Below are 19,463 nucleotides of genomic sequence, written 5' to 3'. Positions count from 1 at the left end.
ATATAAATGCACTCGACGTCATGAACGCTAAACCGTAGGTCAATTTATAGAACGTCTGAATACATGTATGCGGAAGCGCGCACCTTGTATGTAGACTGGTATACTTATAGTATACGCGGATAGTATTGGTACAAAGAACGTGAAACAGTCGACTATTCACCTTTGTTCATTGAAATACCAACTCGCAAAATCAAAAACAGTCTCGCAAAACAGACATGGCGTCGAGGCAAACATAATTAGTTTCTTTTTGCCTACAGACGGTAATAAAAATACGAAATATAAAGCAAAGTTAACCGTTGATTTGTATTTTGGTGACGTCGCACTCAACACACAATATCATAGCTGATTTTTTTCAATATTTGAAAACCCATTAAAAATATCCCAAACTGACACTTAAACTTTGTTTTCTGAGTGAACACGACACACTTATATTTGAAAACAATACCCTTTTTGTCCAAGGAACTGATATATTTGTATGATTGCAGAAATAAAATGTGTATGTTAAGTACTTTTTATTTTGTTTTAATAGTACTCAATTAATGTTGAAACTTTTTTGTATGTTTTCTGCAAAATTTGCGAGACTGTTTTTGATTTTGCGAGTTGGTATTAAAACTGCTCGTAATGTTTTGCAAGTAGATAAAAGTTAATTTCGAGCCCTGTGGTCCTACCCAGGAAACAGTTTGTTTCAGCAAATGTCTCAATTAAACTTAAGCTTGCTAAAGCAGTTGATTTTAGCATACACTGATTTGGGTAAAATAATCCAAATAATGTGATGTGTCAAATCAATTTTGATTGCCAGGATTTTATTTAATTATCAATGTATAAGTATGTGGAACAGAAAGACAGCATACTTGTTCTGCAATTAAAATAGTGCATAAATACAGGTATCTTGGAGGGCTCTAATTTTCTGTTGCAAAATATTGTTGAAAAGTTTAAATTTGGTCACCTCTAAAAAACTAGCCATTTTGTAGCAATTCATAAATCATAGTCTAAACTGCATATACTTAGTTTGTAGCTGTATAGATGCCATTCGAATGCAAATATAATAAATGTTATATCATCCATATTTCGAAGAAGAGGGCCTTAGAGGGGGTATATTGCTTTGCTCATGTCGGTCTGTCTGTCGGTTCGTCCACCAGGTGGTTGTCAGACGATAACTCAAGAATGCTTGGGCCTAGGATCATGAAACTTCATAGGTACATTGATCATGACTCGCAGATGACCCCTATTGATATTGAGGTCACTAGGTCAAAGGTCAAGGTCACGATGACCCGAAATAGTAAAATGGTTTTTGAATGATAACTCAAGAACGCATACGCCTAGGATCATGAAACTTCATGGGTAGATTGATCATGACTTGCAGATGACCCCTATTGATTTTTAGGTCACTAGGTCAAAGGTGAAGGTCACAGTGACAAAAATCGTATACACACAATGGCTGCCACTACAACAGACAGCCCATATGGGGGGCATGCATGTTTTACAAACAGCCCTTGTTTTAATTTAAACATTCAAAGAACACATACAATAAATCATAGATTATCAATAATCATATGAACTTATTTATAAAAATGTCAGTCATTGTCTTTCTTGGCTTAGCCGCTAGCAGAAGCATGTAAATGATGTTAGTATATATATTTGGTACATATATAAAAAGGTATGTAGTATTGTGTGGAGATACAAAACACTTTGCATCCTTTATTTGCACATAAAATAATAGTTGCACAATAAGTAATACTAAAACACTGTCATCAACTTACAAGAATATTTACGTATATGAAATTACAAAGTGATGTTTTCTTATGAAAAACTGTGAAATCAATGAAGTCACATTTTATTACCTTTTACAAAATTAACAATGCTGGTTTTTAACTAGCGCACAAACATTTATCATGGAACAACAAGAAACAACCAATTTATTAATTACACAATAGAAAGGAAATCATATTAATGTCATTATGCATTATCTAAACAAGCTATTTTTTACTGTTTAGAATAACACTATCTTACTAAAAATGATCAAAACAGGTGCTTTTACATACTTGTGGTAAGTTTTGTATTACTAGTTTGATAATTATTGGCAGACACTCGTCTATATACAGACTAAATTTGCATGGGAACCTTCATATTTCTTCAGCATAATTGCCTTCAAATTGTTAATTTAACAACCGTTTGACAATGTTTGCACATCTGATCGTATAATGCCACAGCTGATTTTTTTTTCTGAGAAAACCCGAGCTATTTTCATAGCCAGCTCGTCTTCTGCCGTCTGCCGTCTGCCATAGGCGTCGTGCTAAAACCTTAACATTGGTCATAACATTTTAAATATTGAAGATAGCACCTTGATATTTGGCATGCATGTGTATCTCATGGAGCTGCACATTTTGAGTGGTAAAATTTCAAGGTGAACATCAATCTTCTAGGTCTAGGGTGCAAAAAACATAGTCAAGGGAAGTAATAAGCTTTTAATGGACATAGTTATCTGACCTGTCCACGTATATATTTTTGTTAAATAAATCAAAGCGGCGCAGTAGGCGGCAATATGTTTCTGACAAACGCATTGTGGTAAAAGGTCAAGAACCATAAGGGAAGTACATGTTATAAGCTTTAAAAAGGGAGAAAATTATTCAATTTTGAACATAGCCACTTTATATATTTGGCATGCATGTGTATCTCATGGAGCTGCACATTTTGAGTGGTGAATCTACAGTCACGGTAGTGGCTTTTAATTATTTGTTACTAAAAATAGAGATTTGTTACAGACAATTATTTTCAAGGGAAGTAATTTATATAATTATAAATCTCATATTACCGGGTATATATTTTCTTACCAAGAATTGAAGTTCTTTTCACAGTTACTGTACAGGTTTATTATTTTGATTATTTATAACCCAAATGATTGATTTGTCAAAGTTTTTTTTAAATGATATAATTATAATTTCTTTGATGTTCATTACATACCTGTGGACTAATGTCCATAGATACATGATGATTTCTTTTAAACCACAGGCCTTGGTTGTCATGGATGTCTGACATAGTCATAATTGACTGCAGGGGTTTTTCTGCCTATTTTGGGAAAAGGAGTCTTACCAAATTGGGAATTTTTTATCGACAAAATTGTCCATTTTGGGAATTTTGCTTCGATGAAACAGCTCATTTGGGGAAAACATTGTGAATTTATCATGCTTAAATAAGTCAGTGGTTTAACAAATAAATTTGTTTTCATTTGTTATTTTGTCTTCTTTATATAAACATATGCAATATTGGGCATGATCAACGTTTAAATCAAGTACTGCAATTTTGTTTTTCAGTTACAGTTACACTCTGAGATAAGAACTGTACAGTCAAATACTTATAGCAGATATCTTTGACCAAAACAAACACTGGTTAGTCACACAAGTTACAGCACAATTTTTCTCTGATTTCTGTTTTTGAAAGCATCACACAGCTCCTCCAATGTTTTGTCACACAGGTGCAGGTAAGCATCAGATGAGTAAGTTTGCTTTGTGTGAATGTGCTGCATAATGGAGAGCACAGCAGGTTCATGATGCTGAATCCTTGCTCAACCACAGCAGTGCTTTTTGAAATGATACACATCAGCTGGACAAGTTGGAACATTACTAATCTAATAAGCATAAGTCAAAAGACACTTCTTTCTTAAAAAAAAAATAATTCTTAGAAAAAAAAGTAAACACTTTGTAAAAAATATTAATGACCCTATCTTGATGAAATTTGATGAAATTGTTTATCTTAAAATGAGTCTAAACATAAATCTGGGTCAAGTGTGGTCAACATTTTAATCATTAGTTTTAGTCTTTAAGATGGATTACCATTAAGTAAGGTGAGCGCTTAAGAGCCATCAAGGCAATTTGTTATGCCCCCGAAGGAGGGCATATAGTGGTCTGTTCGTCCGTCTGTCCATCCGTCCATCAGTCTGTCTGTCTGTCACACTTTGCATTTAGGTATCGAAAAATGCTCATAACTTCTGTGTTGCTTCAGATGTAACCTTCATATTTAGTATTCATGTGTATATGGACAAGGCACACCATATGCACACAAATTTTGACCCCTTTGACCTTGACCTAAGTCCTTGAACTAAGGGTACGCATTTAGGTTTCGAAATCTGCGTTTAGGTTTAGAAAAATGCTCATAACTTCTATCAAAGCGTTTTTCGGGGGCATATGTCATATTGAGACAGCTTTTGTTGTAGGGTATATTTATACATGTATTTATATATTATAATATTAAACAAAATATGCAATTATTAGCTTGGAAAACAATTATCTGTTCAAGTAGACATATTACCATCTATACATAAGTTTATCTTTCACAAACGCAGAATTACAGGTAGTAACATAGACATACTGTTATATGGGAACTAGGTTTAAATGTGTTTGTCTTATAAATGTCTTGACATGTAGCACATAATAATGAAATTTGCTGATTTGATATTGCATTATCATGATTAAATACAGTTATAAAATATCTTTCTTTTTTATGCTTCCCTTCGAAAAAGAGGGGGTATATTGTTTTGCACATGTCGGTTGGTCGGTCGGTGCGTCCTTTCCCTCGTTCCGTCCACCAGATGGTTTCCGGATGATAACTCAAAAACGCTTATGCCTAGGATCATGAAACTTCATAGGTACATTGATCATGACTTGCAGATGACCCCTATTGATTTTCAGGTCACTAGGTCAAAGATCAAGGTCACAGTGACTCGAAATAGTAAAATGGTTTCCGGATGATAACTCAAGAATGCTTATGCCTAGGATCATGAAATTTCATAGGTACATTGATCATGACTGGCAAATGACCCCTATTGATTTTCAGTTCACTAGGTCAAAGGTCAAGGTCACGAAACTCGAAATAGTAAAATGGTTTCCGGATGATTACTCAAGAATGCTTACGCCTAGGATCATGAAACTTCATAGGTACATTGATCATGACTGGAAGATGACCCCACTTAATTTTCAGGTCACTAGGTCAAAAGTCAAGGTCACAGTGACTCGAAACAGTAAAATGGTTTTTTGATGATAACTCAAGAATAATTAGGCCTAGGATCATGAAACTTCATAGGTACATTGATCATGACTGGCAGATGACCCCTATTGATTTTCAGGTCACTTAGTCAAAGGTCAAGGTCACAGTGACATAAAACGTATTCACACAATGGCTGCCACTACAACTGACAGCCCATATGGGGGGCATGCATGTTTTACAAACAGCCCTTGTTTAACAATTTATTTCTCAATAAAGGTCATTCTTTGGGGGCCGCGATGTTGAGTCACTTAAGAATACGCAGTCTGATATACAGGCCATTGGTGTAGAGGCAACATACTTCAAGACCGACGTCAGTTCCAGAGAAAACATTTACAAAACGGTGAGAAAAATTAAAGTCTATTTAAAAATAAATAAACAAGTGTACTCCATAAATATACAGATGCTAGTTTAAGTTAATACAGCAATCAAGGGCTACACAGTCTAGGACTTTTTCCATGGTATTGGGTTAATTGAAATACTATGTAGCAAGTTGAAATATTACTGATTTATTCTACAGTTGCATGATGATTCAAGCTAGTGATATTTTTGATGCCTACTGTCAGTCTTTTTGTCTGTCTAGCATTCAGATTCCTTGAGGTTTTTTAAGCAACGCTTTCAGATATTGTGCTGTACGTGAGTCTACCAACATGACCTACAGATGAATTGTGAGTTTCGTTCTGGTCCATTGTTTTTTGGCAAAGTTATGGGCCTTGGACTTAACAATTCTCTGTAAACTACATATAATGCTGCTTTAAAGCGCAGAAGGGGGCATTATGTTTCACAAACACAGGTCTTGTTGGCTTAATAATTGAACTGGCCTCTGGGAACACCAGACTTAATGCATGTGCTTAAAGTATCATCACATATTAGCCTGTTCAGTAACAGGCTACAGGCTAATCATTGACAACAATTTCCGCTTTATTGGGAATATTGGTTAAAAGCAAGTTCTTCTAAACAAAAATCCTGTTTTGGCAGAAAATCTTGTCCCTGATAAGCAAACTGCACTATGACCATACTTTATGCACATGCATTTATTCCAGGGACTGGCTAGATTATAATATTAAGTTCAGCGCAGCCTTTATGACTGTAAAAATGTGTGTTGATTAAAATTGCAATTTTGTTAAGGCTGAAGAAGTGCAACAAACCATCGGTCCTGTGAACTTGTTGATCAACAATGCAGGTGTCGTTTGTGGGAAACCACTGTTGGACACCACCGACAGTGAGTTTGAGTACAGCTTGAGAGTAAACACTTTGGCTCATATTTGGGTATGTTATCTTAGGTTATTACTTGTGCTTTTGATGGCTTTATAGTATCTCTTTCAGTGCTGGAACCGAATTTTGAAGGCCTTTGCAAACAGTTTGGATCCAGATGAGATGCCACAAAACGTGGCGTCTCATCAGGATCCAAACTGTTTGCTATTCTGATAGTATTCTTTGAAAAAAATCAAAGAAAATGCTAATTTTAGAAATTCAGCAGACAACATTTTAGCAGAAGACAAATTTCCCAACATGCAAAGGGTTAATACATGTTTTGATAATCATTCACTCACTTACTTCTGCAAGTATTTCAATTGATGAAGATTCCCACTTTTTAATGCAAGCAAATTGCAAATTTGTCATTTTTTATACCAATTTTTTTTCTTGCATAAATTTTTAGCATTAAATCTTGGCTTATAGATAATCAAAAATTGGTTGGGTGTGTAAGAGGGTCATTGATTTGCATTTAAGTTTTATGTTCTTGAAAAAAAATCCTCTATATCTTCAACAATCTTTACAATACAACAATACAAATTTGCAAAAATGTTCCTCTTACTTTATGGTAATATTTGTGACTAATTTCACGCAAATGTTCATTATGTGTTCCTTTGGTAAAATAATTCAAATGGTTCTCCTTCATTTTTTAAGTCATCTATTTTTTGAAAAAAAAATATGAGCTATTGTCATCACCTTGGCGTCGGTGTTGGCTTCGGTGTCCGGTTAAGTTTTGTGTTTAGCTCCACTTTTCTCAGAAAGTATCAATGCTATTGCATTCAAACTTAGTACACTTACTTACTATCATGAGGGGACTGGGCGGGCAAAGTTAGATAACTCTGGTGTGCATTTTGACAGAATTGTGTGCCCTTTTTATACTTAGAAAATTGAAAATTTTGGTTAAGTTTTGTGTTTAGGTCCATTTTATTCCTTAAGTATCAAAGCTATTGCTTTCATACTTGCAACACTTACTCACTATCATAAGGGGACTGTGCAGGCAAAGTTATGAAACTCTGACTGGCATTTTGACGGAATTATGTGCCCTTTTTATACTTAGAAAATTGAAAATTTGGTTAAGTTTTGTGTTTAGGTCCACTTTATTCCTACAGTATCAAAGCTATTGCTTTCATACTTGCAACAGTTATGAACTATCATAAGGGGACTGTGCAGGCAAAGTTATGTAACTCTGACTGGCATTTGGACGGAATTATGGGCCCTTTATACTTGAAAATTTGGTTAAGTTTTGTCTTTTGCTCCACATTACCCCTAAAGTATCATAGATATTGCTTTCATACTTGGATCAGGCGCAAGCTATCATAAGGGGACAGTAAAGGACAAGTTGCATTTTTATGGAATTATGGCCTTTTTTTTTACTTATTAACTTTGAATATATGGTTACATTTTGTGTTTAGATCCACTTTACTTCTGAAGTATCAAGGCTATTGCTTTCAAACTTCAAATAATTTCATGCTATCATGAGGGTACTGTACCTGGCAAGTTGAATTTTACCTTGACCTTTGAATGACCTTGACTCTCAAGGTCAAATTATTAAATTTTGCTAAAATTGCCATAACTTCTTTATTTATTATTAGATTTGATTGATACTTTGACAAAACAACGCTTACCTGACATACCACAATTGACTCCACCCAAACCATCCCCCACGCCGCCCGTCCGAATCCCCCCATTTTTTTTTTAAGATCATCTAATAAATGACCACCACACCCTCACACTATACCCCCCCCCGACCCCCACCCCCCAAAAATATTATTTTTTTCAAACATGGTTAAAAAACACAAATATTTATTTTTATTGTTTTATTTTTTTTGAAATACCGTCCAACCATCCCACCCAAGAATCCCCCTCCCCCCCCCCCAATTTTTTTTCTTTTTTCTCCCTTTTTTTTGCATATTTGGAAGATAATGTAATAAATGCCCACTGTCCACAACCCCACACTATACACCCCTCTCCACTCCACCCCTCCCTTCTTTGTGTTTGAAATTGAGATAGGTCCCTACACCTTTAAAAAGAAAAATAGATGAGCGGTCTGCACCCGCAAGGCGGTGCTCTTGTTTAAAGATCATCTAATAAATGACCACACCCCACATTATACCCCCCTCTCAACCCCCCCTACCCCCCCAAAAAAAACAACAAAAACGGTCCTTTATTTTTAAAGGACTGTCCAAACTTCCCACCCAAGCTATTGCTATCAAACTTGAAATTAAATCTATTTATTTTATTTTATGTCTTTAATGTTCACTAGATTGTGGAAAATATACCTGAACTATTAACTTGACCTTATTGAATAATTTGAACAATTACCCCATGATTGCTTACGTTATACTGTCAAGCACTCGAATAGTCGAGCGCGCTGTCCTCTGATAGCTCTTGTTCTTCAGACGATCAAAGCGTTTCTGCCGTCAATGCTGGAGTCGGGCGAGGGACATATTGTATGCATGAACTCCATCTTGGGCATGATGGGCCTGCATGGGACCGCAGATTATACTACCACAAAGTTTGCTCTCACTGGTTTGTGTTCAGTATGTTTTATCCTACTTGCAGTCAGTTTAAAGATTGATTAAAACTGCATGAAGTTACCAAATAGGTTTGGACACAGTGTAAACAAACAAGCACACACCTTAGTATATAACCATGTATTCTTCAGGAAAAATTGTTACTTTAATTAGAAAGTTTCATCAGTGCGAGAGTTTTATATATAAATAAACAAATATAAATATATAAATAAATATATATGTATAGAGTAACACAGACTGCTAAGTAGTTTTATTGCTTTTGTTATTTATTTGGATAAACATGGTAAACTTATAATTACTAACATGGGTAGTATTAATAACATCAAATTCTCATTTTAATTACTCTTAGAACTTCGATCAATCTTGCATTTCTCATCATTGTGCGACCTAGAGTAAAAGAAATATATTGTAGCTTTTGACATTGTGGCATTGTTCAATAACTTCTTTCTTACAGGTTTAATGCAGAGTTTAATGGTAGAGCTACAGGAGTATAGGGGCATCAGCCTTTCTGTGATACATCCATACCAGGTGCAGAATGAAATGTTCGCTGGCATGTCAGTCAGGTATATGGCAAGTTATTTGTCAAATATTGGTATTATATGTACTGAAATGTCTGTAAGCCATCTGGTAACTTTTCAACATATCATGATATGAGTTCTGAAATGTTTGTCAGTTTTGTGTATTTCTTACATGACATGCACAAACTTACATTAAAAAAAAGGAAATTGTTTTTATGTCCCCCACTATAGTAGTGGGGGACATATTGTTTTTGCCCTGTCTGTTGGTTGGTTGGTTGGTTGGTTGGTTGGTCTGTTGGTTGGTTGGTCTGTTTGCGCCAACTTTAACATTTTGCAATAACTTTTGCTATATTGAATATAGCAACTTGATATTTGGCATGCATGTGTATCTCATGGAGCTGCACATTTTGAGTGGTGAAAGGTCAAGGTCAAGGTCATCCTTCAAGGTCAGAGGTCAATTATATGTGGCCAAAATCGCTCATTTTATGAATACTTTTGCAATATTGAAGATAGCAACTTGGTATTTGGCATGCATGTGTATCTCATGGAGCTGCACATTTTTAGTGGTGAAAGGTCAAGGTCAAGTTCATCCTTCAAGGTCAGAGGTCAAATATATGGTGCCCAAATCGCATATTTTATGAATACTTTTGCAATATTGAAGATAGCAACTTGGTATTTGGCACGCATTTGTATCTCATGGAGCTGCACATTTTGAGTGGTGAAAGGTCAAGGTCAAGGTCATCCTTCAAGGTCAGAGGTCAAATATATGTGGCCCAAATCGCTTTTTTATGAATACTTGTGCAATATTGAAGATAGCAACTTGATATTTGGCATGCATGTGTATCTCATGGAGCTGCACATTTTGAGTGGTGAAAGGTCAAGGTCAAGGTCATCCTCCAAGGTCAAATATATGGGTCAAAATTGCTCATGTAATGTCACTTCTGCAATATTGAAGCTAGCAATTTTATATTTGAAATGCATGTGTATCTCATGGAGCTGCACATTTTGAGTGGTGAAGGGTCAAAGTCAAGGTCATCCTTCAAGGTCAAACATCATATAGGGGGACATTGTGTTACACAAACACATCTTGTTTTCCTCTTAATTGACGGACCATACACTTTTCACTTAAAAAATTGTTATACCTGTTGGTTTTGTTATATCTCACAATAAATAGTATTTCTGTAATGTTCATGTAGATCGATACATTTGCCTGTTTTTTTATATGCAAACTTTAACTACCATATTATTTATGAGACTGTACGAGCATAAATAAAACGTAGCTAACCATGTTGGCTGAGCTTTGTAGGAAATACAAGTGTAGAAGCATATTAGGATAAATAGTCAGTTTAAAGCCATGTTAATATCAAAATAAAACAATGTATTTATTTGGTACCATTGTGATTTCTCAATGAGATCTTTCCAATGATGTATAACACTTGTATATTTAGTACACATTAAAAAATTACATTCTTATGCTACATTAGGTTATTGTTTGTTGACAAATAAACCACATACGGAAGTTTAGGTGCGTGGTATCAAATGCCTCATGCTTGGCACTTGTAATTATGCATCACGCATCTTTACTTCTGGTTGTGAGAGTTTGGACAACAAACTATGATCTACAAGTATTATTTCTTAAATAACTTGTCTGATGTTTGTGATGTGTCTACTAAAATATCTGTAAGTTGTTTTATATATCAGCTGACATGTGTGTCATGTGTGTGAGTGTGTGTCACATGTGACTTGTACATGTATATCTATCAACCATGTTTGATACATCTGTTGGAATATCTGCCTTGTGTTGTGTTATACAATATCTATCAAGCATGTTTGATAGATCTGTTTGTGGGCCTGTCAGCTGTGCATAATATGTCTGCGGAAATGTTTGATGATTTAATAAAATGTGTCTTTGCACTGTTTAAGTCAAACTTGATCTTAGCAAGTTAATTTTTATAAAACTCGTTTATATTGAAAACACACACAATCTTATCTTATCTTTATTGGTCTTTTTCTATTAAAATAATATGCAAACTCCACTCCTTAGATGATCTTTAAAAAACGTTATTGTTTCATTTAATCTTTGAATGTCTCATGGCTGTTTACAGGTTTCCACGACTCTTTCCACCCTTATCAGAAGAATATGTTGTCGACCAGATTATGAAAGCCATACAGTACAGAACAAAACAGTTGATATTACCTGCATATTTCACTCCAATTTTGTTCTTCAAAAGGTATGATTTTAATGTAAAATCAAGGATTTTTGTTAATGTTTGTTGTATATTAGTGTATGTTTACCAGTTTTTATTGGTGTAAATATAGGAACTTGTTTGAATAACACTAATAATGGGGTCATTACTCATTATGCCCTACTTTAAATAAATTTTATGCTTTTCATCTGTCCCTCGGTTGGTCGATCTGTAGATGTTTATTTCTGCAAAATAGGTTTAGAACTGAAAGAAACCCTCCAATGATCTGTATGATGATTACTTTGGAGGAAATGAAGACCTCTGTCAATTTTAAGTTCAATATGATAAATGTCAAGGTCAAATGGGCTTGTTACAAGGGGTAGGTTACATGAAAGTATATAGGAACAAAAGTCAGTTTAAGCACCATACCCATAATTACAATGCCAACTGTCACTTACGATAAAACACTATATGAAAATTGTATTGATATATAACGGCACTGCTTTAATTACATAATTGCTCTCAAGTATTAACATGTAATCCTCATGGAATATGATTTTTTCTTCAAAAAAACAACTGTTTAAGGTAGTTTAATTCACAATATATTTGTTTGGATGGCTGACTGATTTGTAATTGCAATTTAAAAGTATACTTTTTGTAAGGGGCATAAATGAATAACATACATCTCTTTTTAAACCTATGTTCTATGTACTTTGTGTATTTGGTATTAATTCACTAAAAAGTGAAGCTTCCCGCTATGACAAAAATAAATCTGACATGCAATAATAAAGTCACTGACATTCAGACATTCTGTCAATATTACAAACGTTTATGACTTTCTTTATGGTGCAGTGTGCTACTTGTCTCAGCAATGATGTTTATAACTTTCTAAATGTTGCAGTGTCCTACCTGTTTCAGCAATAATGTTTATTACTTTCTATGTGTTGCAGTGTCCTACGTGTCTCAGCAATGATGTTTATTACCTTCTATGTGTTGCAGTGTCCTACCTGTTTCAGCAATAATGTTAATTACTTTCTATGTGTTGCAGTGTCCTACCTGTTTCAGCAATGGTGTTTATTACCTTCTATGTGTTGCGGTGTCCTACCTGTCTCAGCAATGATGTTTATTACCTTCTATGTGTTGCAGTGTCCTTCCTGTTTCAGCAATTACTTTCTGTGTTGCAGTGTCCTATTTGTCTCAGCAATGATGTTCTTACCTTCTATGTGTTGCTTTGTCCTACATGTTTCAGCAATAATGTTTATTACCTTCTATGTGTTGCATTGTCCTACCTGTTTCAGCAATGATGTTTATTACCTTTTATTTGTTGCAGTCTCTAACCTGTCTCAGCAATGATGTTTAATACTTTCCATGTGTTGCAGTGTCTTACCTGTCTCAGCAATGATGTTTATTACCATCTATGTGTTGCAGTGTCTTACCTGTCTTAGCAATGATGTTTATTACTTTCTATGTGTTGCAGTGTCCTACCTGTCTCAGCAATTATGTTTATTACTTTCTATGTGTTGCAGTGTCCTACCTGTCTCAGCAATGTTGTTTATTACTTTCTATGTGTTGCAGTGTCTTAACTGTCTCAGCAATAATGTTTATTACTTTCTATGTGTTGCAGTGTCTTACCTGTCTCAGCCATGATGTTTATTACCTTCTATGTGTTGCAGTGTCTTACCTGTTTCAGTAATGATGTTTATCACCTTTTATTTGGTTCAGTGTCCTACCTGTCTTAGCAATGATGTTTATTACCTTCTATGTGTTACAGTGTCCTACCTGTTTCAGCAACGATGTTTATTACCTTCTATGTGTTGCAGTGTCTTACCTGTCTCAGCAATGATGTTTATTACCTTTTATGTGTTGCAGTGTCTTATCTGTTTCAGCAATGTTAATTACTTTCTATGTGTTGCAGTGTCCTACCTGTCTCAGCAATGATGTTTATTACTTTCTATGTGTTGCAGTGTCTTACCTGTCTCAGCATTGATGTTTATTACTTTCTATGTGTTGCATGGTCCTACCTGTATCAGCAATGATGTTTATTACTTTCTATGTGTTGCAGTGTCTTACCTGTCTCAGCAATGATGTATGACTTTCTATATGTTGCAGTGTCCTACCTGTCTCAGCAATGATGTTTATTACTTTCTATGTGTTGCAGTGTCTTAACTGTCTAAGCAATGATGTTTATGACTTTCTATATGTTGCAGTGTCCTACCTGTCTCAGCAATGATGTTTATAACTTTCTATGTGTTGCAGTGTCCTACCTGTCTCAGCAATTTATTACTTTCTATGTGTTGCAGTGTCCTACCTGTCTCAGCAATGATGTTTATTACTTTCCATGTGTTGCAGTGTCTTACCTGTCTCAGCAATTTATTACTTTCTATGTGTTGCAGTGTCCTACCTGTCTCAGCAATGATGTTTATTACTTTCTATGTGTTGCAGTGTCCTACCTGTCTCAGCAATGATGTTTATTACTTTCTAGATGTTGCAGTGTCCTACCTGTCTCAGCAATGATGTTTATTACTTTCTAGATGTTGCAGTGTCCTACCTGTCTCAGCAATGATGTTTATTACTTTCTAGATGTTGCAGTGTCCTACCTGTCTCAGCAATGATGTTTATTACTTTCTATGTGTTGCAGTGTCCTACCTGTCTCAGCAATGATGTTTATTACTTTGTATGTGTTGCAGTGTCCTACCTGTCTCAGCAATGATGTTTATAACTTTCTATGTATTGCAGTGTCCTACCTGTCTCAGCAATGATGTTTATTACTTTCCATGTGTTGCAGTGTCTTACTTATCTCAGCAATCATTTTTATTACTTTCTATGTGTTGCAGTGTCCCACCTGTCTCAGCAATGATGTTTATTACTTTCCATGTGTTGCAGTGTCTTACTTGTCTCAGCAATCATTTTTATTACTTTCTATATGTTGCAGTGTCTTACCTGTCTCAGCAATGATATTTATTACTTTCCATGTGTTGCAGTGTCTTACCTGTCTCAGCAATGATGGCAACTCAGAGATTTTTTGGACTGGACAAAGTCATGGTCAATTTCAAGCACAAGTCTTCTTGACCGCTGTCATGTCTCTTCACCACTGACCTGTATTCCAGTTTTTCAGAGATGAATATCTTAAAGTTAATTTGTAATATTTGTTGCTTGTTAATTGTATTCATTTGTGTTTGTTAAAGGGATCTTTTCATGGTTTGGTAAATTGACAAAATTGTAAAAAGTTGTTTCAGATTCGCAAATTTTCAATATATGCATCTTTTGACGATTTAAAACCATAAAAGTTATAAAGCGTTGCAACGCGAAACAATTGAATAATTTGGAGAGTTCTGTTGTTGTGGTTAAATTTTGTGAAACTACGAAGATTGCTCATATAATGCATAAAATACTTTAACCAAGTATGATTAGCAGAATAGCCTAGCGGACCAATGCGCTTTTACTCCAGGTTACTCCAGGACTCCGGGGGTCACTGGTTCGAGTCAAGCTGTGGCTACTTTTTTTCTCCTATTTTAAATTTTATTCTTGATTTTTTACTGGAGCTTTTAAGATCCAATGTGTACATTTATCAATATAAAGCATTTAGTGACTTATTTCAAAACATGCCAAAAACTTTGAAAAGGCCCCTTTAATAGTACATGTCTAATAAGCCTGTCTCTTTGATAATATGTGTACCTTTTGTGGTGCTTCTGTTTGATATTGTGTTTTAATGCCCCCTTTTGAAGAAAAGGGGGCAAATAGTGATCGGACTGTCTGTCTGTCCGTCTTTCCGTCACACGTTGCGTTTTGGTTTCGAAAAGTGCTCCTAACTTCTATGTCCTTTTAGATATAACCTTCATATTTGGTATGCATGTGTATATGAACAAGGCCTTTCCACACGCACAAAATTTGTTACCCCTGTGACCTTGACCTTGAACTTAGGGTCCGCGTTTAGGTTTGAAATCTGCGTTTAGGTTTCTAAAAATGCTCATAACTTCTATGCCCCTTGAGATATAACCTTTATATTTGGTATGCATGTGTATATGGACAAGGCCTTTCCAAACGCACAAATTTTTGTACCCCTGTGACCTTGACCTTGAACTTAGGGTCCGTGTTTAGGTTTCAAAATCTGCATTAAGGTTTCGAAAAATGCTCATTACTTCTATGTCCCTCGAGATATAACCTTCATATTTAGTATGAATGTGTATATGGACAAGGCCTTTCCATACGCACCAACATTTTTACCCCTGTGACCTTGACCTTGAACTTAGGGTCCACGTTTAGGTTTCGAAATCTGAGGTTAGGTTTCGAAAAATGCTCATAACTTCTATGTCCCTTGAGATATAACCTTCATATTTGGTATGCCTGTGAATATTGACAAGGCTTTTCCATACGCTCACAATTTTTTTACCCCTGTGACCTTGACCTTGAACTTAAGGTCCGAAGTTAGGTTTAGAAATCTGCGTTTAGGTTTCAAAAAATGCTCATAACTTCTATGTCCCTTGAGATATAACCTTCATATTTGGTATGCATGTGTATATGGACAAGGCCTTTCCATACGCACAAATTCTTTTACCCCTGTGACCTTTACCTGGAAGTAAGGGTCCGCGTTTAGGTTTCAAAATCTGCGTTTAGGTTTCGAAAAATGCTCATTACTCCTACCTCCCTTGAGATATAACCTTCATATTTGGTATGCATGTTTATATGGACAAGGCCTTTCCATACACACAAATTTAGGGTCCGCGTTTAGGTTTCGAAATCTGCGTTTAGGTTTCGAAAAATGCTATTACTTCTATCAAAGCGTTTATAGGGGGCATATGTCATCCTATGGTGACAGCTCTTGTTATCATATGCATGGTTTATAACTAAAACCATAACCAAAACCCAAAATCTTAAAGCATTTTGCAAAATGAAAGATTCTTTATTTATGAAATGGTTTTAAGAATGTTAACTTTAATTTTGTTTTTGAATTTATCTACCTAGAAAGTCCTGACTATCGGTACATGCAGGTACATATAAAATTAATACATTAAAATACATGTATATCAGTGCATTTAATAAGTTGTATATATAAATTGTAGGTATTTTAATTATTTACTTTTAATGTACAACCCCATTACGTTTTTGCTTTTTGTTGAGTTTATGTGTTGTTTGTTGATTTTTTAAATACTTCATACCAACAAGTATATTATTGTTTTGTTGTTTATACTAAAGTTGGAAATATCATAATGACATAATGTACTTATTGTTGTTGTAGTTTGATTGTGAATATGTGAGTGTAGCTTTGTTGCAGGTTCAGTAATTTTTATGATATGACTGAAATGTTGTTATTTGGGCACGTTGTCAGCTAACCTTAGCTTTAAGTTATCATCATGAGCTAATGTGGTAAGTCGACTACTGGCGTCCTGTGTCTGGCATCGTTCAATGTCAACTTTATTAGCTTGATTGAACTTTCTCAGAATGTGTATCTTCTTACAAGATATAGGCCAAGTTCAAAACAGGGTCACATGCGTCCAAAAACTAGCTTACCGATTTAATATGATAAAAATATTGTTACCACTCATAGAGGCCACACTAATAAATCAATATTGATGAAACTTGGTAACACAAAGATTGTTATCACTTTAAGAGGCAACATTTAGGAATCAATATTGATGAAACTTGGTTAAGATGTTTATCTAGATATATCGAGGCTGAATATACGTCTGGGTCACATGGCACTTGCTTCCACTCTAGATACCACATTCATGACTCAATCTTGACTGTTGATCAGATTATGTTTCGTAAAGATGTCAAGGCTGTCGAATTTTGGTGGTGTACATACAAAAACTAAGTCACAAAGGTCTCATCTAAAAAAAACTTGTTGCAATGTATTGTGTATGAAATTCAAATATTTACCACATGTCTACATGTGTTGTTTATTCTGTAATTTATAGTTCCTGTTTAGTAATGTGATTATAGCAGTATTAATATATTTTTAATTAAAAGTCGCATATTGAATACATCTTATTACTGCCGGTTTTGAGTCTAACTGCATTGATTATTTGTCTGTCTCATTTATGATGTGTTAAAAACTTGAAATTATATTTTAATCTGCCCTGTTAACATTTATAAAGTTATTGCAAAAGCCAATTGGTGGGAATAAATACGTTTTAAGTAAATGTGAACATTGATTGTCACTGTACCTCCCACAATACATTTATAACTGGAAGAAGGTCGACATTGCAATGATGAAATGAGGTTACACGCACTTTTCATCTGTGACCTGCAGCCATCCCCCCACCTCTTACTCAAATGAGGCATTTTTCAGTTCACTTACATAAATAAGTGCGCATAGTACTTGTGAAACCTGCTAATCCAGAAAGAGTTTGAGGTGGTTAACTTGCAACCGTGATAAGACTAAAATATTGTTGAAAACGGCGCAAAACTAAACCAAGCAAACAGAAGTGACCTACTGGAAACCCTCTCACTCAACCCACATCCTTCTATGTTGAAATGTTGAGCAAATACATTTGACATGCAATAAAGAAACTATTCACCTTTTGCATGCTGGGAAATGTGTCGTCTGCTAAAATGCCGTCTTCATAATTTCTAAAATTAGCATTTTCTTCGATTTTTTCCCCAAGAATACTATCAGAATAGCAAACAGTTTGGATCCTGATGAGACGCCACGTTCTCATCTGGATCCAAACTGTTTGCAAAGGCCTTCAAAATTCGGTTCCAGCACTGAAAGAGTTAATATAACTCAGAAGTTGACATTACTTTAGAACAGCCTTCACGTATTTCCCAGTACCACACATACAAGGAACGAGATTTCGATCCCAGACCCGGCTTTATAAATATTGTGACGAATGGACTGTTCTTTTCAACGATCACCCCATATGAATCAATATGAATTTAATAATGGTAGACCAGCTAACCAAGTTAAAGTGTGAAGTGTTAACCAACCATCGTGGTACGACTGAAGTACTACGAAAACATTGAAAACACAAACTGAATTTGTCGCCCACAAGACAATCCCACACCGTTTTGTATAATTATCATACTATTTTACTTACGTTGATTAATTACAAGATAACCTAATTATTGCCAATATTTTACCGTATTAGCCGTCGAAGTGCTCCTTAGCTCATTGACAACTCGGATCCTATTCTTCAGGCGCGTGTAAACATAGGTTAGAGAAACCAAGGTTAGTGTTTCATACCGATAGGTTTAGAAAGGCCTAGACAACTGGAAGCAATAAGTCTTGGCGAGTGTTTCAAGGTTTCCTGACAGGCAAATCGAATAGCTGTATTTGATACTAATAAATGGTTTGTATTTGGCACATCATTTTCTTAAAATGTCCGTATTGGTTTTGAAAAGAATGAAAAAAGCATGTCTAATACGATCAACATCAAATGACTTCATGCATGAACCAAATGACATTATTACACTACCCATTTTTAGCTCACCTGAGCACAACGTGCTCATGGTGAGCTATTGTGATCGCCTTTTGTCCGTCGTGCGTTGTGCTTCGTACGTCGTCAACATTTACCTTGTTAACACTCTAAAGGTCACATGTATTGTCCAATCTTCATGAAACTTGGTTAGCACATGTGTCTCAATACTATCTTGGAAGAGTTCGAAAATGGTTCCAGTTGAATGAAAAACATGGCCGTTAGGGGGCGTGGCAGTTTACCTTATATGGCTTTAGTGTATACCGGTAGTAAAACCTTGTTAACACTCTAGAAGTCACATTTATTGTCCAATCTTCATGAAACTTAGTCAGAACATTTTTTCTAACGATATCTTGGATGAGTTTGAAAATGATTCTGGTCTGTTGAAAAACATGGCTGCCAGGGGGAGGGGCAGTTTTCGTTATATGGCTATAGTAAAACCTTGTTAACACTCTAGAAGTCACATTTTTAATCCAATGCTCATGAAACTTAGTCAGAATATTTGTACTAATGATATCT

At 35.3% G+C, this 19,463-nt stretch overlaps 1 protein-coding gene across 1 annotated transcript; it reads left to right on the top strand.

The window, feature by feature from the left end:
• The first annotated feature begins 5,270 nt into the window (after window positions 1–5,270).
• LOC127841458 (short-chain dehydrogenase/reductase 3-like) lies at window positions 5,271–17,669 on the top strand. Its single transcript, XM_052370281.1, has 6 exons — window positions 5,271–5,380; window positions 6,166–6,306; window positions 8,691–8,820; window positions 9,280–9,388; window positions 11,449–11,574; window positions 14,511–17,669. The coding sequence occupies exons 3-6, from the start codon at window positions 8,715–8,717 to the stop codon at window positions 14,596–14,598; spliced, it is 429 nt and encodes a 142-aa protein (XP_052226241.1). The 5' UTR covers window positions 5,271–5,380; window positions 6,166–6,306; window positions 8,691–8,714; the 3' UTR covers window positions 14,599–17,669.
• The last annotated feature ends 1,794 nt before the right edge of the window (window positions 17,670–19,463 follow it).

This window comes from Dreissena polymorpha, chromosome 8, assembly GCF_020536995.1.
Source record: "Dreissena polymorpha isolate Duluth1 chromosome 8, UMN_Dpol_1.0, whole genome shotgun sequence".
In the NCBI taxonomy this organism is placed as follows: Eukaryota; Metazoa; Mollusca; class Bivalvia; order Myida; family Dreissenidae; genus Dreissena; species Dreissena polymorpha.
Note: the sequence above shows the minus strand (reverse complement) of the source record. Positions and strands in the feature narration are given on the sequence as shown.